We start from the raw sequence: 21,197 nt of genomic DNA, 5'->3' as shown, positions 1-21,197 counted from the left end.
CTGAATTTCATAGTTCACCGACTGCCAGAATTTGATTGCAGATGGGCTTCCCAAAAATAAATGTACACAGCAAATAATGATACAGCTACATTTTTAGTAACACCTTTTTTGATTATGTCCTGTGGTATTGACACCACCGAACCAACCCACACATACCTCTGGTATTTTATTTGCTTGTATAATTAACTGCTCAACACACGTGTTGGTATGATAATTGAATTTTGTCAAAGGTCACGCTACAGAACAGTATGTATGACTGTGCGGAAATGAGATTGCAATTATTCGATCTGAGGCATTCCGATAATAGGCAACTGAGGTCCAATGAGCAATGTGATGATTTGAAAATGAAATTTATAGATTAAATTATTTTATAGCATTTATAGATTTAATTACTTTATGAGGAAATTAATCATTGAAAAACCCATTGGTATGGGCTTATTGTGGTAAACTTGACTGCTTTTTCCATTATTCATTTCCTTGAAGAAGAACAAAATGCATTCAATTCTGTTCTGACGCGATTATTTAATTCCTCCTTATTTTTGGTCATGTGTTCTCAAATTGCAACCAAATTTAGAGCAACTTTTCTAAAAATCCGATTTTTTAATCAAAGAAATATATGGTGGTTTTAAAAATCTATGTACTCATCCTAGATGAAAGCAAAATCGAAAACATGAATTGAGTGTAATCAATTAGCTCGTTAAGTCATTCAGCAAGATGAACATAATGAATCTACAGTTTATTTGTTTCATTATGGTTCGATTAATCTTTGATCCAAAACCTACAAGAGCACGCTCTCGCCACGGCCTTCTGGTTCAGTTTTCCTAATCACCTAAATTAATCGTGTCATTTCCTACCCGCCCTTCTCAAATGGCCATAAATTACCACCACGTGTCAGCTCATATATTATTACCGAATTCAGTATCCTGGCATTATATATGGAGCGAGTACATACGCTTAACATTTCCGATAAATCTTCCTGTCTTCTTGTGCCCGTTTGGCTTTGGGTTGAGTCACAGCTCTGCTTTCATTGACAGAGGAACCGAAAATGCTGCTAAACTGAAACGCATTGTCGTCGTCTTTCTCCGTTCCCGTCAGTAGTTGGCCAGGTCTCTCCTGCGGGATATGCGAAGCATCTTGGTCGCAACATTCGCTTCACTACCGGCTGGCGCTGCTGGTGGTAAATAAACATAAATTTGTCTAGCGGACGACTACAGATTTCCGAGAAACGCCGGCGGAAGTATAATGCTACTTTGGAGTCAACAGTAGCAGTCTAGCAGCAACATACGGGAAAGCAATGGGCTGAAGGAAAGCTGTATACTAGTAATTTGATTACCACCAAAAGACAGTCTCGTAGCCAGGGGTTGCTAATATCTAAAACCGCTTGACAAAGATGAGAATGCTTGACTCAAACAACTTAATCACCTTCATAAACAACAACGTATTTTCTCCTATGAATCTAATATCTTAAAAAAAGGCAAAACTCACTTATGACTTCAGTCTATGTTCGGAGATAGATTTCTCTTGTCTGGACTCCCCCTCATGTCTACGCCTACGCCTCTATACCAAGAGCACTCTATCCTAAGAGAGTGTAGGCACTGTGTCGGTTGGTGAAAATAGCAATAAAGCAGGCGGAGAAAAGGAAAATTGGATTGATGAATTGAGTGATGCTGTATTTATTGCTTTACCCGACTGCACACGTCTGTCGTGCAAATTGGATCATTATTTAATGCATACATCGACTATCTCCCATGCTGGTGATGGTCTATTTTTCTGCACCATCGCACTCATTTGGACTTTATCGGTCGAAAATGTATCGAAAGTGTCGTTAATCCCGAGAAGTGAATTATGTAAATTTATCGTTTAATTCAATAGATCTCTCCCATATAACAATTTATCACTTTTTGGTAGGTGACAGTGGCACAGTGGTAGTATTTAGTTCTAACCTGGGTACTGCGGATTCAATCGATTTGATGTTGCATGTCAAACGAAACCTTCTTGAATTATTTTTTGCTTGATAGAACTGTTTTGATCTTTTTCAGTTGAATCCCTCCTAAATTTCTGAGCCAGATGTACTCGAGCCCCCATTACTCTGATAGAGTTTGTTTACATTCTCGTTTCGTCAGCTGACTCATCAAAACCATGCTGGTTTGTATTCTTTCTTCATTGAGCTTGTTGGTTTCTGCCGTTGAGCTCACAATTAATAATATGTTACGATAAAGAATGGTCCATTTCAATGAGATGATAATACAGATGAGAAGTGTAAATACATTTATGGCTTTTGAACGTTCAGTTCTCGTTTGACAGATTACATTGGCTCTCAGTTGACAAGCATATTGAGTAAGTCCGCAGTACCCAGGCTCTAACTACCTGGTACATAAAGTGCGGTGGGCGAGGGGCGGATAGAAGAGAATGCCTTTACTGGAAGCGACTTCATTCTTCTTTCCTTCTTCCTTCCGGCCTTCCTGGATGGTTTCCTTCCGTTGTGCGCTCACACCTGCCTCGTTGTCATCTCAGTCATCGTCGACTTCATCGACATTGCCGTTGACGACTGCGGTTGGTTGCTGTGCCTCGGGAATTGACGGTGCAATGTTGGAGCTCAAATATTGATAATGCTAACGTTATTACGATATTGATGGCGCGAGCTTTTGGACGTTGTATAATTTGGGTGAAATAGACGCTGAGCATGAGCGATGAATCAGACCGGTTAATGGTTGCGGACACCGTGGTGGTTCTTTTGATAAATTAAACTGATATGCTATCTATGGTACAGTACGCAGTTCACAAAAAGGTAGTGTAAATATATATTAACAAAATGAGCGTCATTTACATTTAATACAAGTCTACATAATAGATCATGCTAAGTTATGAGGCATTTCATGCTATATTGCAAATATTGTTTACAACTATCTATCGTTGTAAGCACAGGTAAGCACCATTTCTTACAAGATTCTAGTTTTCACAAGGTCGATCAGACCGACTCAAAATTGGATCAAACGGATTAAGGGGTTACGCCTACCTGCAAACTTTCAAAAAATCGATTTTTTTTTAGTGTCCTTATCGAAAGTATATAAATTCAAGAATATTTCCTCAAAAGATCAAGTTGATCCGATGAAAATTGTGAAAGTTATGCGACGTACAAAAATATTCAATTATAGTGGACTAAACCCAACTTGAAACTTTAAACGCGATTATCTCGGAATCATATTTTCTAAACCGGTGCCAAAAATTTCTCTTATTTTCTATACTGGAAAGCAACAACAAATGATGTTACGTTGCTCACATCTGTCGGTGTGGAAACGGTTTCGATGATATCGATCACGCAGTTTGGAAATGTACGGATTATGAGGCCGCCAGAGAGCGACTTTTGAATACCCTCGAGGCCCAAGGAAGACTACCCTATATCCCTATCAGGGACGTGTTGGGAACTCGCGATATCTGCTGTATGCAGTCGATTTATGTGTTTCTGCAAATGTCTAGTAAAAGAATTGAATTCCTTTGTATTTTGTATCTCTTTATTAGCTTTTGTTTATCTTGTCCTCCCGTCTCGATAAGCCTCATCATCGCCCACTGGTCACTATAGCCGGTCAAACTCCAGACGAATCCAGAACCACACTACCGTTCATACTGGCGACATCGCTCTGATGAGACAACGAAACCCTATCCCCAAGCTCATCCTGTTTTCCTATCCTTCGACAATGTACCCCTCTAGCCGCGGGTAAGCCGTGAGTATTCGGCTACTAGACCTAGAATTAAGTGAATTTTGTTCCAAACAAAAAACAATGAATTATCGGCTCCGTAAAGCTAACGCGATTGAGCCTTACAAATAAAAGAACTAGTAAAAAAAAATATTACGTTGCTTCTTCCAGTTGTGTTTTGATCCAGTGTTAAATATTTATCATTTAATATATAATATTAATATAATAGGAACAGCACAGCAAAAAAAAAGTTTAAAATTACATCTAAGAGGATGCATTTCAATCATGTCGAATCGCATGTAATTTTAACAGCCACAAAAATAAAAAAATGCAGTAAAATCAGCGCAATGTCAATTCATGCACTGTATTAATGGTAATTGTCTCAATGTGGAACGCTTCATGATTTTGCGTGTCATCTTTACGCAGGGGCCATGCTAATCTTATCTGTATCGTTCCAGTTTAAGTATATGCCTTGCCGTAGCTAAGACACCAAATTTTCTGAAAATCAATGTAATTAGGGAAAATACTCTAAGGAGCAATATTCTCTAAATTTATCGTGAAAATTTTATACAGTTTTGGTTAAATTTTACTTCACGCTTTGGGTGGCCGTCTTACCTTGTTGTCCTCTATTGGTTTCATGAGACTGATTTTAAGCTCATTTTTATTAGCATTGGCAGCCCAGGAAATCGCAAACAGGGATGAGCAACGAACCTCATCATGATTATCGTCTATTAAAAGTTATTGCCTAAAGTTTTGATGCGCAAGGTGTGGGTAGATTCTGTTGCGAAGATGGAGGCAGCATACAATAATTAGAATCTACCAAACAGCACAATGAAAGTTGATGTGCGTTTGTGTGAAGGCAGATACTCATTGAACTGGGATGTTGCGCCCTGGCAGGCATGATAGACCATGGCTTGCAAGTTGTTACAGTAACCGCAGATTGATAAGCTTATATTAATTCAAATCTTTTCCAATTATCTTAATTAACTAGGTGATCTCAATGAAATTGGTGCTGGTTTTATTAAGGATTAGAAAGACGTTGTTGAATGCATAGATGATGCGAAAGATACATTCTATGTAAACTAGCTTCAATAGTTAGAGTTGTATACGGAATCCGTATTACGGATTATTTAATTGATTGTTTTAAGGTTAATTTTGGATTCGCTTATAAATTCGATAAGTGAAGTGCGACTAATAATTTAAGTGTCGCACTGCGAGGAGGTTCTTATACGCCATTAGCCTATTCAATTACTCAAGCATTGATGGACGTGAGCGGGAAAAACTGACTCAATAATCAGAATGCTCTAGGTTAAAGTCTTGTCTGATACCTTTTATAATATTTTACTACACACTTAGAAATTTTACAGAAATCTGCAAAATTTACCGAAATCTCAACAGCTGAACGTTCGGTAAACAGTTTCCTGTTATTTTTCACAAATATCTGTGAAAAATTCACACCAATCCTGTAAATAATTACAGGAAAACTGTAAAATTGTTTACCGAACGTTCAGCTGTTGAGATTTCTTTAAAGTTTTAGTGTGTATGGAAACACTTAAGTTTCATAAGCTGACGTATGAATTGCATAATATGGATTTGTGAATTTGGGATTCATAAGTCAAACTTATGAATTCCATTATAAATCCTAGTGATGAAAGATCATAAGTGGAATTCTTAATTTTTTTTTTCTCAGTAAACGTCAAAAGTTGCACTAGGATCAATTTTCGGGACATTCAAGTTAAAATTATAGTTAATAACTGTCGGAGTTGGAGTCAGTGCATTTTTTAGACTTCCACTATAACTTCTTTTGCTCAAAATGCGATCGACTCCGGCTCCACGGCACCAACTCCAACACCACTTTTAATTTTTTTGAATTTTCATATTCAGTGCAACAGCATATTTTCAAGAAAAAACCATGAATTTGAACCATTTAACCCTCCGTTACTCGCGCTGTTGTACTTTGTACAACACACATGAGTTTTCCATTGCCATTTTGTTGTTGAGTTAGCAATCGATCTGAAACCAACGAGTATTCCTCAAAAAACTTGTTTTGATCGAAACAAGCTAAACTTTGATTATAGTATAGGGAAAATAATAGGGAAAATGTAAATGAAAACCACGTAAACTGTGACAATACTACGTAGGATTTGATTTAATTGATTACAACATGGAACATATCGAGATCCTGACCAGATAGAAAGTTACTGTCGTTCACAAAGTTTTTCAGAAGGTCAAAGCCTATTGCTTGGTGTTCAATCGTTCAGAAATTGCTCACTACGCAACGCTAGTATGCTAGTTGCTTAGGGGGTCAAGACTTTTTGGCTGGTAAACAGTAGTTTAGAATTTTCTCACCACGTGGCGTTAGTGTACATGTACACATCTCGCATATGCTATATCTCGAGATCCTGATCAGATAGAAAGTTATTGTCTACGACAAAGTTGTTCATGAGGTCAAGGTCTTTTGGCTGGTGGACAGTAGTTCAGAATTTTCTCATTATATGATGCTAGTATACATGTGAAACTCTAGCTTATAAAATATCTCAAGTTCTTGATCTCAGGATATCACAAAATTTTTGATCGTGGACATTTGTTCGAAATTTTGTCACTACGTAGTGATAGTTGAATGTGAAATTCTCGCCTGTGATATATCTCGAGATCCTGACCAGATAGAAAGTTACTGTCTTGAACAAAGTTGTTCAGAAGGTTTAAGCCTAGAGTTTGTGAGAAAATTCTGATCTACTGTTCACCAACAAAAAGACATTAAAAACTACAACTTGGTTGTAGACAGTAACTTTCTACACGGACAGAAGCCAACAATAGTTAGTTTTAATTTAGCATTTATTGTGTGTCCACTCCCCGGGCGCAACGCATGCATGAAAAAATAACTACCAGCCATTCTCTCGTTGTCACCCGGACAAAAATGTAAACAATAACAGAAAACTGAATTCAGCTCTTTTTCTCGTTCCACAATATTTAATTGTTTTAAACTGTAAATTTCGGGAAATAAATGCAAGATTTCCGAACATATTTAGATTTGAGATAAGTAAGTATGGTGCAGTTGCTTAATATAAACAGCTTTTCTTTTTTTCCTTGATTTGTTTTTCCGTCGATCTTGTTTTCCGTTCTGAGTACCAATGCTTTGGGGTTTAACTGTGATAAAAGTTTAGTTTGTTAAGTTAATAACAAGTTTTTTAATGAATACCCGTTGGTTTCATATCAATTGGTAGCTCGGCTCCAAAATGGCAATGGGAAACGGAGGGTTAATCATAGGGACGATTTTCCACGAACGTGCAGCAAAATGACGTTCGAAGAACAAATTCCAAAACATTGAAATCAAATTTTCTGACATGAGGTTATCAAATAGAGTTATAATTAGTGATGTAATCAAACTGCCGTCCACGAGTATGGGAATGGATTTCTTTTCCGTGTACACGTCACACTGTTGGCGCACGGCAGTACGCGTCCCATATTTGATATTTTTAATTTTTGATCTCATCCATCAATTAAATTCAATTTCTTAAAACCATTGGCATCTGACACTGACTGTGGCTCCGGAATGTTTTCTAGTCTAGCCTGGATGATTTTCCGCTCAAACTTGTAAAGGGTGATACGGTCAAAATTTGGTCAATATCAACTTGACGTATTTCTTTTAATTTTGCATTTAAAAAACCTGAACACCCCTCATTTTGAAGGTGTGTGTGTGTGTAGAATGTTGCTCCTATTTTGATTTTGGAATTCACTCTTCAGTTGTCAAAATGCCGTCCAAGCAAGAAGAGCAGCGTATCAAAATTTTGCTCGCGCATCGCGAAAATCCGAGCTACTCGCACGCAAAGTTGGCAAAATCGCTAAAAGTTGCCAAATCAACCGTTACAAATGTAATTAAAGTGTTTGGGGAACGTTTGTCGACAGCCAGGAAGTCTGGATCGGGGGGAAATCGAAAACCGGAAGCCGCTGAGACGACAAAGAGAGTTGCCGGTAGTTTCAAGCGAAACCCTAACCTCTCTCTCCGAGATGCCGCAAATAAGCTGGGTGTATCGTCTACAACCGTGCATCGAGCCAAAAAACGAGCCGGACTATCGACTTACAAGAAGGTAGTAACTCCAAATCGCGATGATAAACAAAATACGACGGCCAAAGCGCGATCCCGGAGGCTGTACACGACGATGCTGATGAAGTTTGACTGCGTGGTAATGGACGACGAAACCTACGTCAAAGCCGACTACAAGCAGCTTCCGGGACAGGAGTTTTATACGGCAAAAGGAAGGGGAAAGGTAGCAGATGTTTTCAAGCACATGAAACTGTCAAAGTTCGCAAAGAAATATCTGGTTTGGCAAGCCATCTGTACCTGTGGCTTGAAAAGCAGCATTTTCATAGCTTCCGGGACTGTCAACCAAGAAATTTACGTGAGAGAGTGTTTGAATAAACGTCTGCTGCCTTTCCTGAAGAAACACGGTTGTTCCGTACTGTTTTGGCCGGATTTGGCATCTTGCCATTACGGTAAAAAGGCCATGGAGTGGTACGCCGCCAACAACGTGCAGGTGGTTCCCAAGGACAAGAACCCTCCCAACACGCCAGAGCTCCGCCCAATTGAGAAATACTGGGCTATTGTCAAGCGGAACCTAAAGAAGACCAAAAAAACTGCTAAGGGCGAGCAGCAGTTCAAGGCAAACTGGCTTTCTGCGGCGAAGAAGGTGGACAAGGTGGCTGTACAAAATCTGATGGCAGGGGTCAAGCGTAAGGCCCGGCAATTCGGATTTGGAAAAGCTGAAGCCTAACTGAATATTTTTCCTGAATTTTATACTAATTGAACTTGAAAAAGAAATTTAATTTGATTTTTTAAATAAACGATTTCACCGATTTACACGCGTTTTCCCTTGACCAAATTTTGACCGTATCACCCTTTAATGTTTACTGAAAACTATCCACTTGATTGCCTACCAACCCATTTACTCGAATCAAAACAAATGACTGAAGATACAGATTCCACAAAAATCATGTTTATATAGGGGAATTTACGTATTCTCGTCAATCTAAGCAGTGTCCACACTTCTATTAGCATTTTCTCAGCGTCACGCACATATATGACGTGTCTGTTGGTTTACATTCATCTGCTGCTTGCTTCTCTATCCATTTTAATCGACAGAATTCTTCAAAACTGTTTGAAAGCGTTTTTACAACGCTCCAAACTTCTCAGGTGAGTGTGACTATTGTCGGCAGCCTTGTTTTCTTCGGCAACCTTCCCATTAGAACTGCGTGTTAACCAGCTGTTCTATTATCGGCAACTTGAAATCAACCCCATTTTAGAGTACGTATGCTTCATATGAATAAAAATCTGCCATAACAGGACTGCTCAGACGTACACATACAATCAGATTGAAGCTGAAAGACTAAAGAATCGTTTGGATGCATTCAGGGAAGTGTGTTGATGGGAAAACATAGTGAAATTAACGTTTAAATTTTGGTTGCCGAAAACAGTCAATGGGTGCCGAAGCCGACATTTACCCTAGTGACCCTAGAGCATTGAATGTTTCTTTGTGAAGCAATTATGTACCTATCTAATCTTTCCTAATCTAATCTGCCCGATCTCTTCTGGCAGTAGCGCAGTAGTATTTCTACATATGTTTTACAACTTGCCTTTCCTTTGAGCTTAGTAAAATACGAGCAATCTTACTGGCACTTGTTGGCTAACCCTTTGAACTCTCTATTTATCTCTCTCTCTCTTTGCTTACAGAAATGGACGACATGCTGGTGCATTGCAACAAGAACAGCGTCTACGTACTGGATTCCAGCTATCGATACCGGGTAAGTGCTGCACCATCGACAAGTGTTGCACATCATCAAATTAACTCCCCATCAACATCCTTTCCGGTTTTGGCATCCTCCCAAACCACTACAACCTTTCCTTCCTTGAATTCTAAATACCTATATTGCATAAATTCAGCTCGATTCCCAAGGCAAAACTCACATGAGGAAGCACAAATTTGCGAGTGAAATGGAATTCTTTGCTCAAGTATTTCTTTGTCCGACATCAAAGTGCTGTTACTGAATTTTCTTTTTCCGCGTTACACCTTCCGCCATCATCCGGATCTCTGGATGCTTGCACGGTTTATATTGGTGACAACGACATGAGCGACATTGGAAAGACATTTTTCTCCTGTCTCTGTCTTCGGTGTGATGCCAGCAGGTAAAATTAAATTGAACTCCAGTAGACACAGCTGACAGGTCGGAAGTAAAAGAATCTCATTACGAGAGAATTTTCCATCTTTGCTAGCAATTGCGATGACTGCGACGTTCTATTGGTTGTTCTGTGAAGGAGCTTTCATCGTAAGCCTGAGACGGTTGATCTTGAAGCATCTATCGCAATCAATGTCATACAAGGAAAGGATCAACCGTGGGAATTGTACATATTATGATAAATTGAAACAAAGCTTTTCCGCAGCAGGGTGGTTTGTTAAAAATAAGAACGCATTTTATGTTTCTCTTTTTATCATAGTCCTGTGCTTCCTCGTGCCGGCTACCTCGCTTTACCCTGGGGCTACACTCCCTACACTGAAACAATATGACATACTCCCATTATATGGAAGTCTGCGCTGTAAGAAAATCCAATGAAAACGCTATGATTGAAAATGTGTTTGGTAAATGCTAAATGAATATCTGATACATTTACAGTGCTGATAAGTTGATAACTTTTATATGTTCGTCATATGATAAATGAAAATCGGTCAAATTATGAGAATTAACTGACATGCATAAACTTCACTTTTCACAACAGCGTCGTATACTGCCCATAAAAGCATAATTGTCCCATCTTTGTTGATTTCCTATTCATATGGGACAGTTATGCTGTTATGGGCAGTATACATGTCATAAATCAATCTAATTAAAGTTGATATGAAAATCACATGAAATTTACTTTTTGTTTTGACTTGCATATTTTATCGATTCTAAAAATAAATCAAAACATAATCAACGACAGTGGAAGATTTCTCAGCTGCGACTTATTTTTTATTGTAGCTGATTTGCTGATTTGAGATTCGATCCAGTGCTGTTGAAGTGTGATACTGATGATGTCTGCACTCGATTCTACTGGACCACAGCTGACTTCGAGATTGAGCTCGTTCAATTAGCATGCTCGTTTTGCTAAACCTAACCGGGGGGAGGATATAAGATTCGCTTACAATTATGTGGGATTCATCATCAGAGGATGTTAGCATCATCAGAGGCTGTTAGTGGAGACCACATGAACCGAGGATGCGATATACCTAGCTGCGGTTCAATGCAAGAAAATTGGAGACCGACTGGACTTGAACCACGAAACGTTGCGATTATCAGACATTTGCTTTCTCCACTGCTCTCTCGATGCTTCTGTATATGGATAGCCTAAAAGCAAACAAGCTTACTGGTATAGTCGAAAGCGTATATAGAACACGAAATAAAAAAGACAAAAACCATTACATTGTCTGCATGGTCAATTTCTAACATTCATTGCGATGTTCATGAACAGAGGATGATAGGAAACAGAACTAACATTCATTGTAATAGATGTTTGGTTTGCGTGTAGAGTGAAGAAAAATAACACTGAACAATTTATGTGCCGGTTCGGTGGTATTGCGTGTTCAAATCTTTCTGAATGCCCCTGTGTAAAATAAAACAACCTCTAAATTATACGGTTATGGTTCATGAAGTTCCAGTACTATAGTCCTGGAACCTGGGTAAGCCGTGAAGAAGGCTTACAATTATAATCATAGCAAAGTAAATATTTCAGTAGAAATTTTTTTTTCTTTTCTTATACATTCTTTTCCTGAACCCCTAATATTATGGGACATTGACAATAAAAGTTATTCAATACACTATTGATATTGTTAGAAATATTTAGTTGGACTAACAATTTCGCTGAGTCTCGATGAGTCTACCATTACAATGTTGTAAATTATTTCAATAATTTATGCAGAACAATTATACAAGGCGCTTTCATCCCAAAAACCATGCCAACAATAAATATTTGCTGTTGGTTTTCATAAAAGGCAAATTTATTTGACTATCAACTGATTGAGATAGATATGTTTACAATATACAAACGTCAATAATCGTCGGAAGCTATTCCATGATGACTATTTAACATATATTTTAATGCGAGCAATAATTGATTCGGTCAGAGCGCTTCTTTTGTTTTTTGTGAATTATGGATGCAAACCTTCATATCACGCGTTCTTATTGACTTCGCTCGGTAGCTTATTAAGTGAAGTATCATCCAAACCCATAATTGACTTGTTAACTCTGAAATCATGGATTTATTTGATGTTTTCTGCTCGATAGGCCCAAGTAGTTCTCTACCCTAATGAGATTGATCAGAAGTAAGGTTTCCACAGCGATTCAATTTCGAAACGCTAAAAGGAGCATTTTTTTTACCGTTTTGAAGTTGAATCGCTGCAACATTTCGTATTTGATCGGGAATACTTGATTAGCCATAAATCCCTCCAATGAGTTCTCGGCAAGGTTGCTGATCCTCACAGCGAGGCACAATTCGTTGTATATTCCTCTCGCTGTTGCTGAAGTAGTACCAACAATTAATACGAAACTAACGATTTTAATTTGGCTCACTACTTGACTAGCCTATTGGTCCCAAGCAAAAGATTAACGTACCCCATTCTAGTCGAAATTCTAGTACTACGCAATTTTTGTTTTGATTCGCTATGAAAGTTTGACAGATAAAATGAGGGGTTATTGGTTTTTCCTATGTTTCGAGGGGTGAATCGATTAGCTTGGGACCGAAGATAGTACCAGAGCTGAGCCAAAAAGTTGAGCACGTTTCTTCGGGACCTACTTGTCTAACAATTACCTCTATGGTAGTACTGCAGGAGGCAGGCTCTCTTTTCGTGCAAGAGAATTTATCTCCCACGAATGATGTTAAATAATTTTGTTTTGCGCTTCTTCTACATTCTCTCGTCGTTCGCTGAGTTACGGCTTTAGGCAAATCAACAATCGCCACTCATCCGCTTGTTCGTTACTGGACGAGTTTAGCTGAGTTCATTCAATTCGATTGCTATTTGTTTCTGGGTAATCTTCACAAAGAATGCAAGATTCCACTCGCCACGAGTGTTCACGGCGATGCGATGTACTATGCTGGACGCTTGAGTGGTAGCTTGACGCTGCACTGGAGCGAAGCATTTTCAATCATTCAGCAATCGCACTACTGTGGTTGCAAATCAGGTGTATGCGCAAGAACAGTTATTTTAGGTTGGAAAAATAACATAATAAAAATACTTCATTAGGCTTTGCTCCTACAGTTTCGGCTTCAAAACATTGGGTGCCGTTGACCAAAATCCATAGCGCGTTTGACTCAATTAAATATGTGGTACAATTTTGCAATATGTAGTATAGAATGTCGAACTGGTACCCATTTATTTTGAGACGGAACAGGCCTGTCGATATGGATCAATAACGCCTTTCCTCAAGTGAGTGCAAAACTTTTTCTCAACCTTTTCCAGCGCATAATTATAAAAATAAATTCAACGAGTTAAATAACGTTTGATACAATTCCAAGTTTTAACGGCGAGGTTGGAATTAAAATAAAATCAGATCAAAAATGGTCTCTAGAGTTTACGGTATAACATTCTTTATATAATTCTTGGTCCATTATTTGTGAGTTTATAAAGTATGAGAGTTTAGACAAATTCGGAAAGTTGAACTACATGCGATCCCTTGTAGCGTCCTTTTTTGCAATTTTACAATCAAAATTAAACATTACGACTTATTAAGACTAGAATCTATGGGTAAGGTAAAATAATAGCATTCCAAAAGGAGGAATAGTTTATCTTTTTTTTTTTGATGTCGTATTCAATTGTCCAGTAGAGAAATTCAAAGACGCATTATGACAGGGAATTGTGCCTAGTTTAGATTCCGGAGGACGCTCGGTTCGAATAAAATTCACCGCACCACGAAGTCGACTATCTACATTCTACACGCCGTTGATAAGACCGGTGATCATCTACGGCCACGAGACCTATACTATGCTCGTAGACGTGTTTTCCATGGTGTTTTCGAACGGATGATGTTGCGGACATGGCATTTGTAATATTGGCACGATAGGTTTATTAATTTGCAATATACTTACCAAGATGCATTATTTGAACAATGCCATCCTTGTCCGTGAATGATAAGTTTATTCCAAATACCGACTTCGAGTGCCGGGTGGCCGTATCAGTAACCTTGATCGGTACATCTTTTATCTACCGATTGAGCAAACAAAAATTAAATATTACTGATTTTTAAAGATTTCGATTTAGGTTAGCGACTGAAAGTCAATTTTTATTTGTTATATGCGACAGTTAGAAGATACTGAGAGGTTAGCACATATCATCGGCAAGAGACGTGCGTGTGAGAAAATTTGCGAAAAAATCTAAGGGCACCGGTGGGAAAAGATTTCGTTCGGGTTTTATAGACACACATGTAACATTTGGCATAAGAACACGGAGCGTTTCTGTGGTGGGAAAAAAAGTGACTTCTATATCTATCACAGATTACAAATTCGAATGTGAGCATGCATAAGGGCGTAACCGCGATGATCGATTCTATCTTTTGTTAATAATTCACTTGAATTAACACACCTCGGTGCGTTTGCTGTTGCCTTTGATAGCCAATACAACCTGTTACAGGTTACAGCACTACATTGAACAATTTTTTGATAATATTCAATCAGAACATTGCATTAGGTCCTAAGTATAACATTGATCGATTCTCTTCGTCGACTTTCTCTTTCGTTAATAACTTGAGCACATAACCATTTCTTGTTGTGTTTGTCGTATTAGATGCTAGATAAAAGCTTATTTCATCGATCTGTGTGCTTAAAATACCTTCTTCTTCGCATTTCAAGCTTATTGCTTAGTGCATGTTAGCTTATTGCGTGCTCTCAATTTAGTGTTCTGAGGCTATGTTCCATTTGGTGAATTTTCTCTTAAATTTGACAGATGGAAAATTTTCAAATAAACCTGCTATTCCAGAAGACTTATTTCTGACAGACAAGGAATCAACTTTGACAGACGCTTTCCCGAAAATCGAACGATCAACAACAGAGGGATTTTCGAACATCTTAATTTATTTTCGAAGTGTCAAATTTAAATGAAAATATCCAAATGGAACACAGCCTAAATTCACTTCAACAGTTATTAATTGAGAGCTTTCAAGTCCAATACAAATGCATGAATTTGTATATTGTGTGGCAAGCACAATCATACTCTATGCCCAGAGAAGTCGAGAAAATATTCAATACGAAAGATTCCCTCGACCGCACCGGGAACCGAACCCGCCGCCTCCGGCTTGGTACTGTAATCTGTGTAGGGAAATCCTTTTTTTTAACCACAGAACCACAGAAAATAATGGATGTGCGTTCACAAAACGCACGAATTCTGATCGCGATATATTCACGATCAATACCGAAATTTCGCATAAATGTCAAACCCGTATTTGTGTGCTTTTTATAGCATTCTGAGGAAGTCCTACCAGACTATTAAAATAGGAAAATTGTTAAGACATAGCACTGATTTCACTGTCGCCCAATGCTTAGGGAACCTTAATAGTTAAGGAGGGAGAGGGATTTCAGAAGATGTGACCGGTCATGTATTAAGTATATCAAAACACGCTACGAGGAGGAAGGGGGGTTCATTGGTCAACAAAATTCTACGTCATTTATGGATGGTGCCTTATTTTACTTCGAAGGCTGTGACTCAATTGGCGAGTTAAATTTAACTCGGGGTAAAAAGTGACAGATGAGCTATCGAATAACCCTGCTATCCGAGCGTGGTTATTTCTGACCTACTAGAAGTTAAATTTGGCAACCGTGGCTGTTTGAAAACCGATAATTTTTTGGGATTTTCGAACATTGAAAATAGTTTACGAAATGTCACGTTTAATTACGAGTTAAATTTAACTCGGCAATGGCACACAGCCCAAGAAGTATTTCTCGATTACTTTTGCGAAGGGATATATCAGCTTTTGTAAGCGCATTTGATCGTCGATCGTCCAGATCCGCGGTAGCTCACCCACGCGTGCTAACACTACCATCAGATAGGGGAAATTTTCCCCTACCTAATATAGAAGTGTTAGTATGCGTGGGCGAGCTATCAGTTACGCCAAACCGGCGATAAAATGCATTTTTTAAAAGCTAATATGTCCTTTCGAAAAAGTATTTGAGATTTGTAGAACGTGGGATTGTTATCCCTCAGACAAGAAGGTTGATTCACGTCGGAGCGCTTGCACCATCAAGGCAACGGCGCTGCCAGCAGTCAGTGATCTCGACGGGAACGACAGCTGTCCTTGGTCCAATTTCAATAATTTGATCACCAATCGATCAGAAATATGGCATCGATATCAATGCTTCCGAAAGTTGATTTTCAACAAGAAACTATTGAAATATAAATTAACTATATATATATATATATAATATAACTATAATATAAATTAACTAACAAATCCACCAATTACCTACATGCATATTGTGCTTCCCCAGCACAGTCGTCAGAGAGTAGTAAGTAGACGAAACAAGTCGAAGTGGCATTCGCCTCCGATCCTCGGGCGCGTGCGGATAGGGAGGATGGAATTGCGTAATATTTTGCACACTCATCGCCATATTCAGAACCACACGCTCCCAACGACCACACAAAATGCTATACAGAGTTGTAATCTTGTAACCAAACTTGGAAACAGGGGATACACTCAAAAAATATATCACATATGTAATGCATGAAGTCCATGTGAATTTCACATAGCTTTCCAAAAAAAGTTGACGACAACCTAAAGAAATCGTTTATGGGCTTTGTCGTTCATTTTTTTCCTGGAAATTTCTGTTAAATAAGCTAGAATTAAATATAAAAGGTTTTTTCCCATACATTTTTAACCGCTTTACTACCAATCCCCAGAGAGCCAAAACAATCAAATTTGAAAGAGAAAATTCACTCCCACGATCTCAATATCTCAAAATTCTATGTATTTTGATGACACTCTGTAACATTTGAAGTCCATTTTGCAAATTCTGCATAAAAAATACATAAAAATTCCCTCCCTTTTAACAAGAAAGCCTGCAAGAAAATACTATTTATCAAACATTTCTAGGAAAAAACTGAACGATAATCAATGATTTCTTTTGACTTATTTTGACCATAATATGCATCCAAAGCGTTCCATCCACTTTTCCAAATTTCTAACTTACTATCAACGGAACAGCACCATCAATGAGAAAAAATAGCCTTGACTTAATGGTGAAAACTATTTTTGTAGTTCTTTAAAAATTCTACTCTAACTCTTTTCTTAAATGAACTTTGTGGCCCTGAAAAGGGCCGTTTTGGTCATAATGATGCGTAGACGACATCCATGGCCAGAACTGTCTGTTCTTGGCGTGTTCAAGCTCATCTCCAGTCTGATGTACGAGGAAACCCGAGGTGTGCTGAAGGTGTGCCGAGAAAATGTGATCCGTGATGCCGTCACTGAATACGCAGCTGCCTACACGTAATCATCATCTTCCAAAGCCTTTAAGCCTGTACTACCATCGGCCCTTTTCAGGGCCACCAACATTTTCCAAATGAGTTAATTTTCTGAACATGTCCCAACTAAAATTCATATCAAAAGGTTCTTTTCAGGGCAATCATAGTCATACTAAAGAGTATAAACAGAGAGAACCCCGCTAAAATTCCTATTCCTACACAAAACACAAGCTCTTGCTGAAGTTAACAAATATATTTATTATATCATACCACGTAGTCCTACGTCATCATTGCGTACAACCCCATTGGGCTGTCACTTGTAGTTTTTTCGAGTACAAGCCTTATTCTCCGTTCTTCTAGTGTCTAAATTTCAGCTAGGAGTTGGATCTCAGAATTTCTAGCCCGCGGGGGACTGTTTAGGACCATCATAAGGATGTTGTTCTGGATCCTTTGGAGTTTAAGGTGATGGCATTTGGTGCAACTCTCCCAGATTGGCATCCCGTATTCTATTACGAGAAGGATGATTTGTTTGTAGACAGCAAGCGTATTTTTCAGAAATAGAGTAGACCTCCTGTTGATGAGTGGATACAGTGATCTTATCAAAATGATACACTTGGTTTTGGTTTTGCCAACGTGCTCCCTGAAAATCAGCTTGCTGTCTAGTGTTAAGTCGAGGTAGACTACCTCTTTCGACCATTTTACCAGTGTGCCGTTCAGGCAGATCTTATTATTCACAGACAGGACGTCCAAGTCTCTCTGAAGAGACAACGATCCACCATCAGGGAGAGCCTGATCACGACTTCTTCCGGAAGGGAAGTAAAGCCGTTGGTCCCCGGTTCATGAATTGATGGGTCGATAGGTAGGGTCCAGGTGTGGGAGCTGCTTTCCTGGCGTCGGAAGCATTGGTGCTCAGCACGGAAAACAAGATCGACGGAAAACAAATCAAAGAAGAAAAAAAAACAAATTTCGATGGCAATTTATTTGCGAAACTTTTGTAGGATCTTCCGCGTCGTAAAAATTTGGTCTGTTGTCGATGCTGCGCTGAGAATAGTGATCGCCCGGTACCCAACTAACAATTTTCGCAAAGTAAACGCTTTACTCATTTCATTTATACAGCCTCAAGCTGTATTCAAATGTTATACGATATGAGGAAACCTTTATTCAACCTCTATACAAGCAAATCTGGTGAACTTAGTCAGCTACTTTATGGCTGTTGGGACGGTTGGGACAAGCTCTTATTGCATATCCATTAACGCTTATATACAGCTGTTATCCTGCTGTTTAGTTGTGTGTGGACTTCAAAGGCGCTTATTCAACCTTTTTCCGGTTATCCAATAATCATTACACAGCTTTGTCTTGAAGCCGGGTTAAATATTGTCTACGATATTTTTTTAATCAAGGAATTTATTGAGTTTATATTTTGCTGTAAATCAAATTAATCCAAATTAGTTGCAAGCAACACCACCAAATTATTTACCCTGCACCGGAAATCTGGAATCGAACTCGAGACGACCGCATTGGCAATCCTTGACACTAACAACTGTGCTACGCCAACACTTTGAACTGATGTAAAAAAAACAACATGCCCTTCTACAACAAAATCGCTGAGTAGAGGCTTTATAATAGTGCACATGACTCACTTTTCTCGACTAGTTACTTTAGCTTTGTAAAAGAGCTGTAAAACTGCACACGTCTAAAAATAAACCTAGTTGACCGTAAAAATGCGTCCAAAGTAGCGCTAACACAGTTGATTAGCTGAGTACAGGTTGTTTAGTTGTTGAAAAAACACTTTTGATGTTTATGTTATTCAACAAGAGAGGTTGTTTGTATAGAAGCCATCAAATGAGTAACATATTCACTTTAACAGCTTTGTTTTGCGACTACAAGTTGAAAGTGGATTAGGATGTGTATAAAAGTGACATTAGCGTTTATTGGCTGTTGTTATTCAGTGAGATTGGTAAATTGAATAATGGTTGTGAAAAAGTTGAGTAAACGCTCTACAAACCAATTTTGCTAGCTTCTGCTTGTAGCTGTATCTGCAGTTTTTCTTCAGCTTCTTTACAGCACAACGCTGCAAAAGTTGGCTTACAAAGCAGAAAATGTTAGTTTGTATATTGGGTGTTAGCACCTACCCAATTAACACATCTTCATGCAATTATGTTGAGTAATCTCCTAACAACCAGAAACACACAGTTCGAAATAATAGTGTAAATTTCTGTTCAGTATGATGCACATAAATGGAGCGTCACATATCATATAAGTTTACATTATATATCATGTAAAGTTCTGGCACATTTCATGGAATGTAGCAAATATTGTATACAAAAGCCCATTGTTGTAAACAACATTGTTTATAAGTTGCTCGGTTGCGTGAAATGAAATACAAGTTTACGTGAATGAATGTTTACATCACTATTAAAATTCAGAATTTTTATCTGTGCACACAGATAAAAATTCTGAATTTTAATTGTGATGTAAACATTCATTCACGTAAACTTAAATTTAATTTCACACAACCGAGCAACTTGTAAACAATATTGTTAACAAAGATGGGGTTTGTATACAATATTTGCTACATTGCATGAATTGTGCTAGAACTTTACATGATATATAATGTAAACTTATATGAAATATGACGCTCCATTTGTGTGCATCATATTGAACAGAAATTTACACTACTTTTCGAACTGTGCAGTTATATTAACTGCTATATAATTTCGTATTGCTTGGGTACTTAAGTAACCACCAAGCCCGTTAATAGCCCGATATGGGCTCAGAGCCCTTTTTGCAATATATATGGCCAATATACGGACATTTTTATATAAGCCTTATATCAGTATTATCATGTACTTTTTGGATTAGTTACATGAGTAGTTCTTGGATAAGATAACAAGTAAGCGTGCTGCTTTGGTAATCCTGATGATTGTCTTGCATTCAGCTCTACATCCACGTTCGAAGTGCATCTAAGCCATGCGACTAATTATACTACGGGTACCACTGCCTTTTATTTATTTATTGTAAATTTTCTCATACACTTGTGTCCTTCCTTTCGTCGGGACATGACACCAACCACAATCCACAACAACACAGCCGACAAATTCCAACCACTCGAGATTAGTCGTAAAACTAATTCAATCAAATTATCATGCGCTATACCCGGGACCAATAAAAAATACAACCTAACAAATCGGCTCTCCTCACACAGCAGCAACAAAATTACATAAGCGCACGATAGTAAAGGGCGAACACGAAATTATTGCGACACATTCAACAGGGCATAACTTTTTAACCATTGGGTAAAAATCAACCAAATTTTGCACACTTTCTCATTGATGTGTATTGTGTACATGCTGTCAAACTCGAAGTCGTGTTTTTCGATTCAACGAAAATGGAGGTGAACCAACGCGAGTTGAGAGAACAAATTCTTTCCAAACACCTGGAATTTCCTGACCTGTCGCACCGGCAGTTGGGAAAAATGTTGAACATTCACCATTCAACCGTCTCCAGAGTGTTGAAGCGGTTCCAGGAGCGGTTGACGTTGGACCACGGCAAAGGAGCTGGAAGAAAACCGGGACCGGAGAACAAAAAGACGGAGGGAAAGGTGAAGCGGATGATTAAAGCAAATCCCAACGTCTCAAGCCGTGATTTGGCTAAAATGATCGGCATGTCGCAGAGCTACGTCCAGAATGCAAAGAAGAGAGCTGGACTACATACATACAAGGTACAGAACTTCCCAAACCGCGATGAGCGGCAACAATCGACGGCTAAAACTCGGGCACGGAAGCTCTACGAGAAGATGCTGACAAAATATGGCTGCTGTGTGATGGACGACAAAACGTATATAAAAGCCGATTTTAAGCAAATTCCGGGGTTGGAGTTTTTCACCGGCAAGAGCAAGTTTGATGTGGACGACAAATTTAAGAAGAAGAAAATGTCGAAGTTCGCCTCCAAATATCTCATTTGGCAGGCCATCTGCTCTTGCGGACTGAGGACTGAGCCTTTCGTGACAAAGGGCACAGTAAATGGCGAG

At 38.6% G+C, this 21,197-nt stretch overlaps 1 protein-coding gene and 1 non-coding gene across 2 annotated transcripts in view; one reads left to right on the top strand and one right to left on the bottom strand.

Annotated features, from left to right (window-relative positions):
* Nucleotides 1–21,197, top strand: part of LOC135698192 (M-phase inducer phosphatase) — a 431,658-nt gene that overhangs the window by 309,809 nt on the left and 100,652 nt on the right. The window contains exon 3 of the mRNA XM_065218089.1: nucleotides 9,424–9,494. Coding sequence (XP_065074161.1) covers nucleotides 9,424–9,494 — 71 coding nt within the window. The remainder of the gene's footprint in view (nucleotides 1–9,423; nucleotides 9,495–21,197) is intronic.
* On the bottom strand, nucleotides 4,077–4,183 carry LOC135698206 (U6 spliceosomal RNA). Its single transcript, XR_010517467.1, has one exon. It is a non-coding gene; the product is annotated as a U6 spliceosomal RNA (small nuclear RNA).

This window comes from Ochlerotatus camptorhynchus, unplaced genomic scaffold, assembly GCF_037179485.1.
Source record: "Ochlerotatus camptorhynchus isolate MF236.1 unplaced genomic scaffold, CSIRO-AGI_Acam_v1.1 ptg000083l, whole genome shotgun sequence".
Lineage (NCBI taxonomy): Eukaryota > Metazoa > Arthropoda > Insecta > Diptera > Culicidae > Ochlerotatus > Ochlerotatus camptorhynchus.
This window is presented reverse-complemented; position numbering and strand designations above follow the sequence as displayed.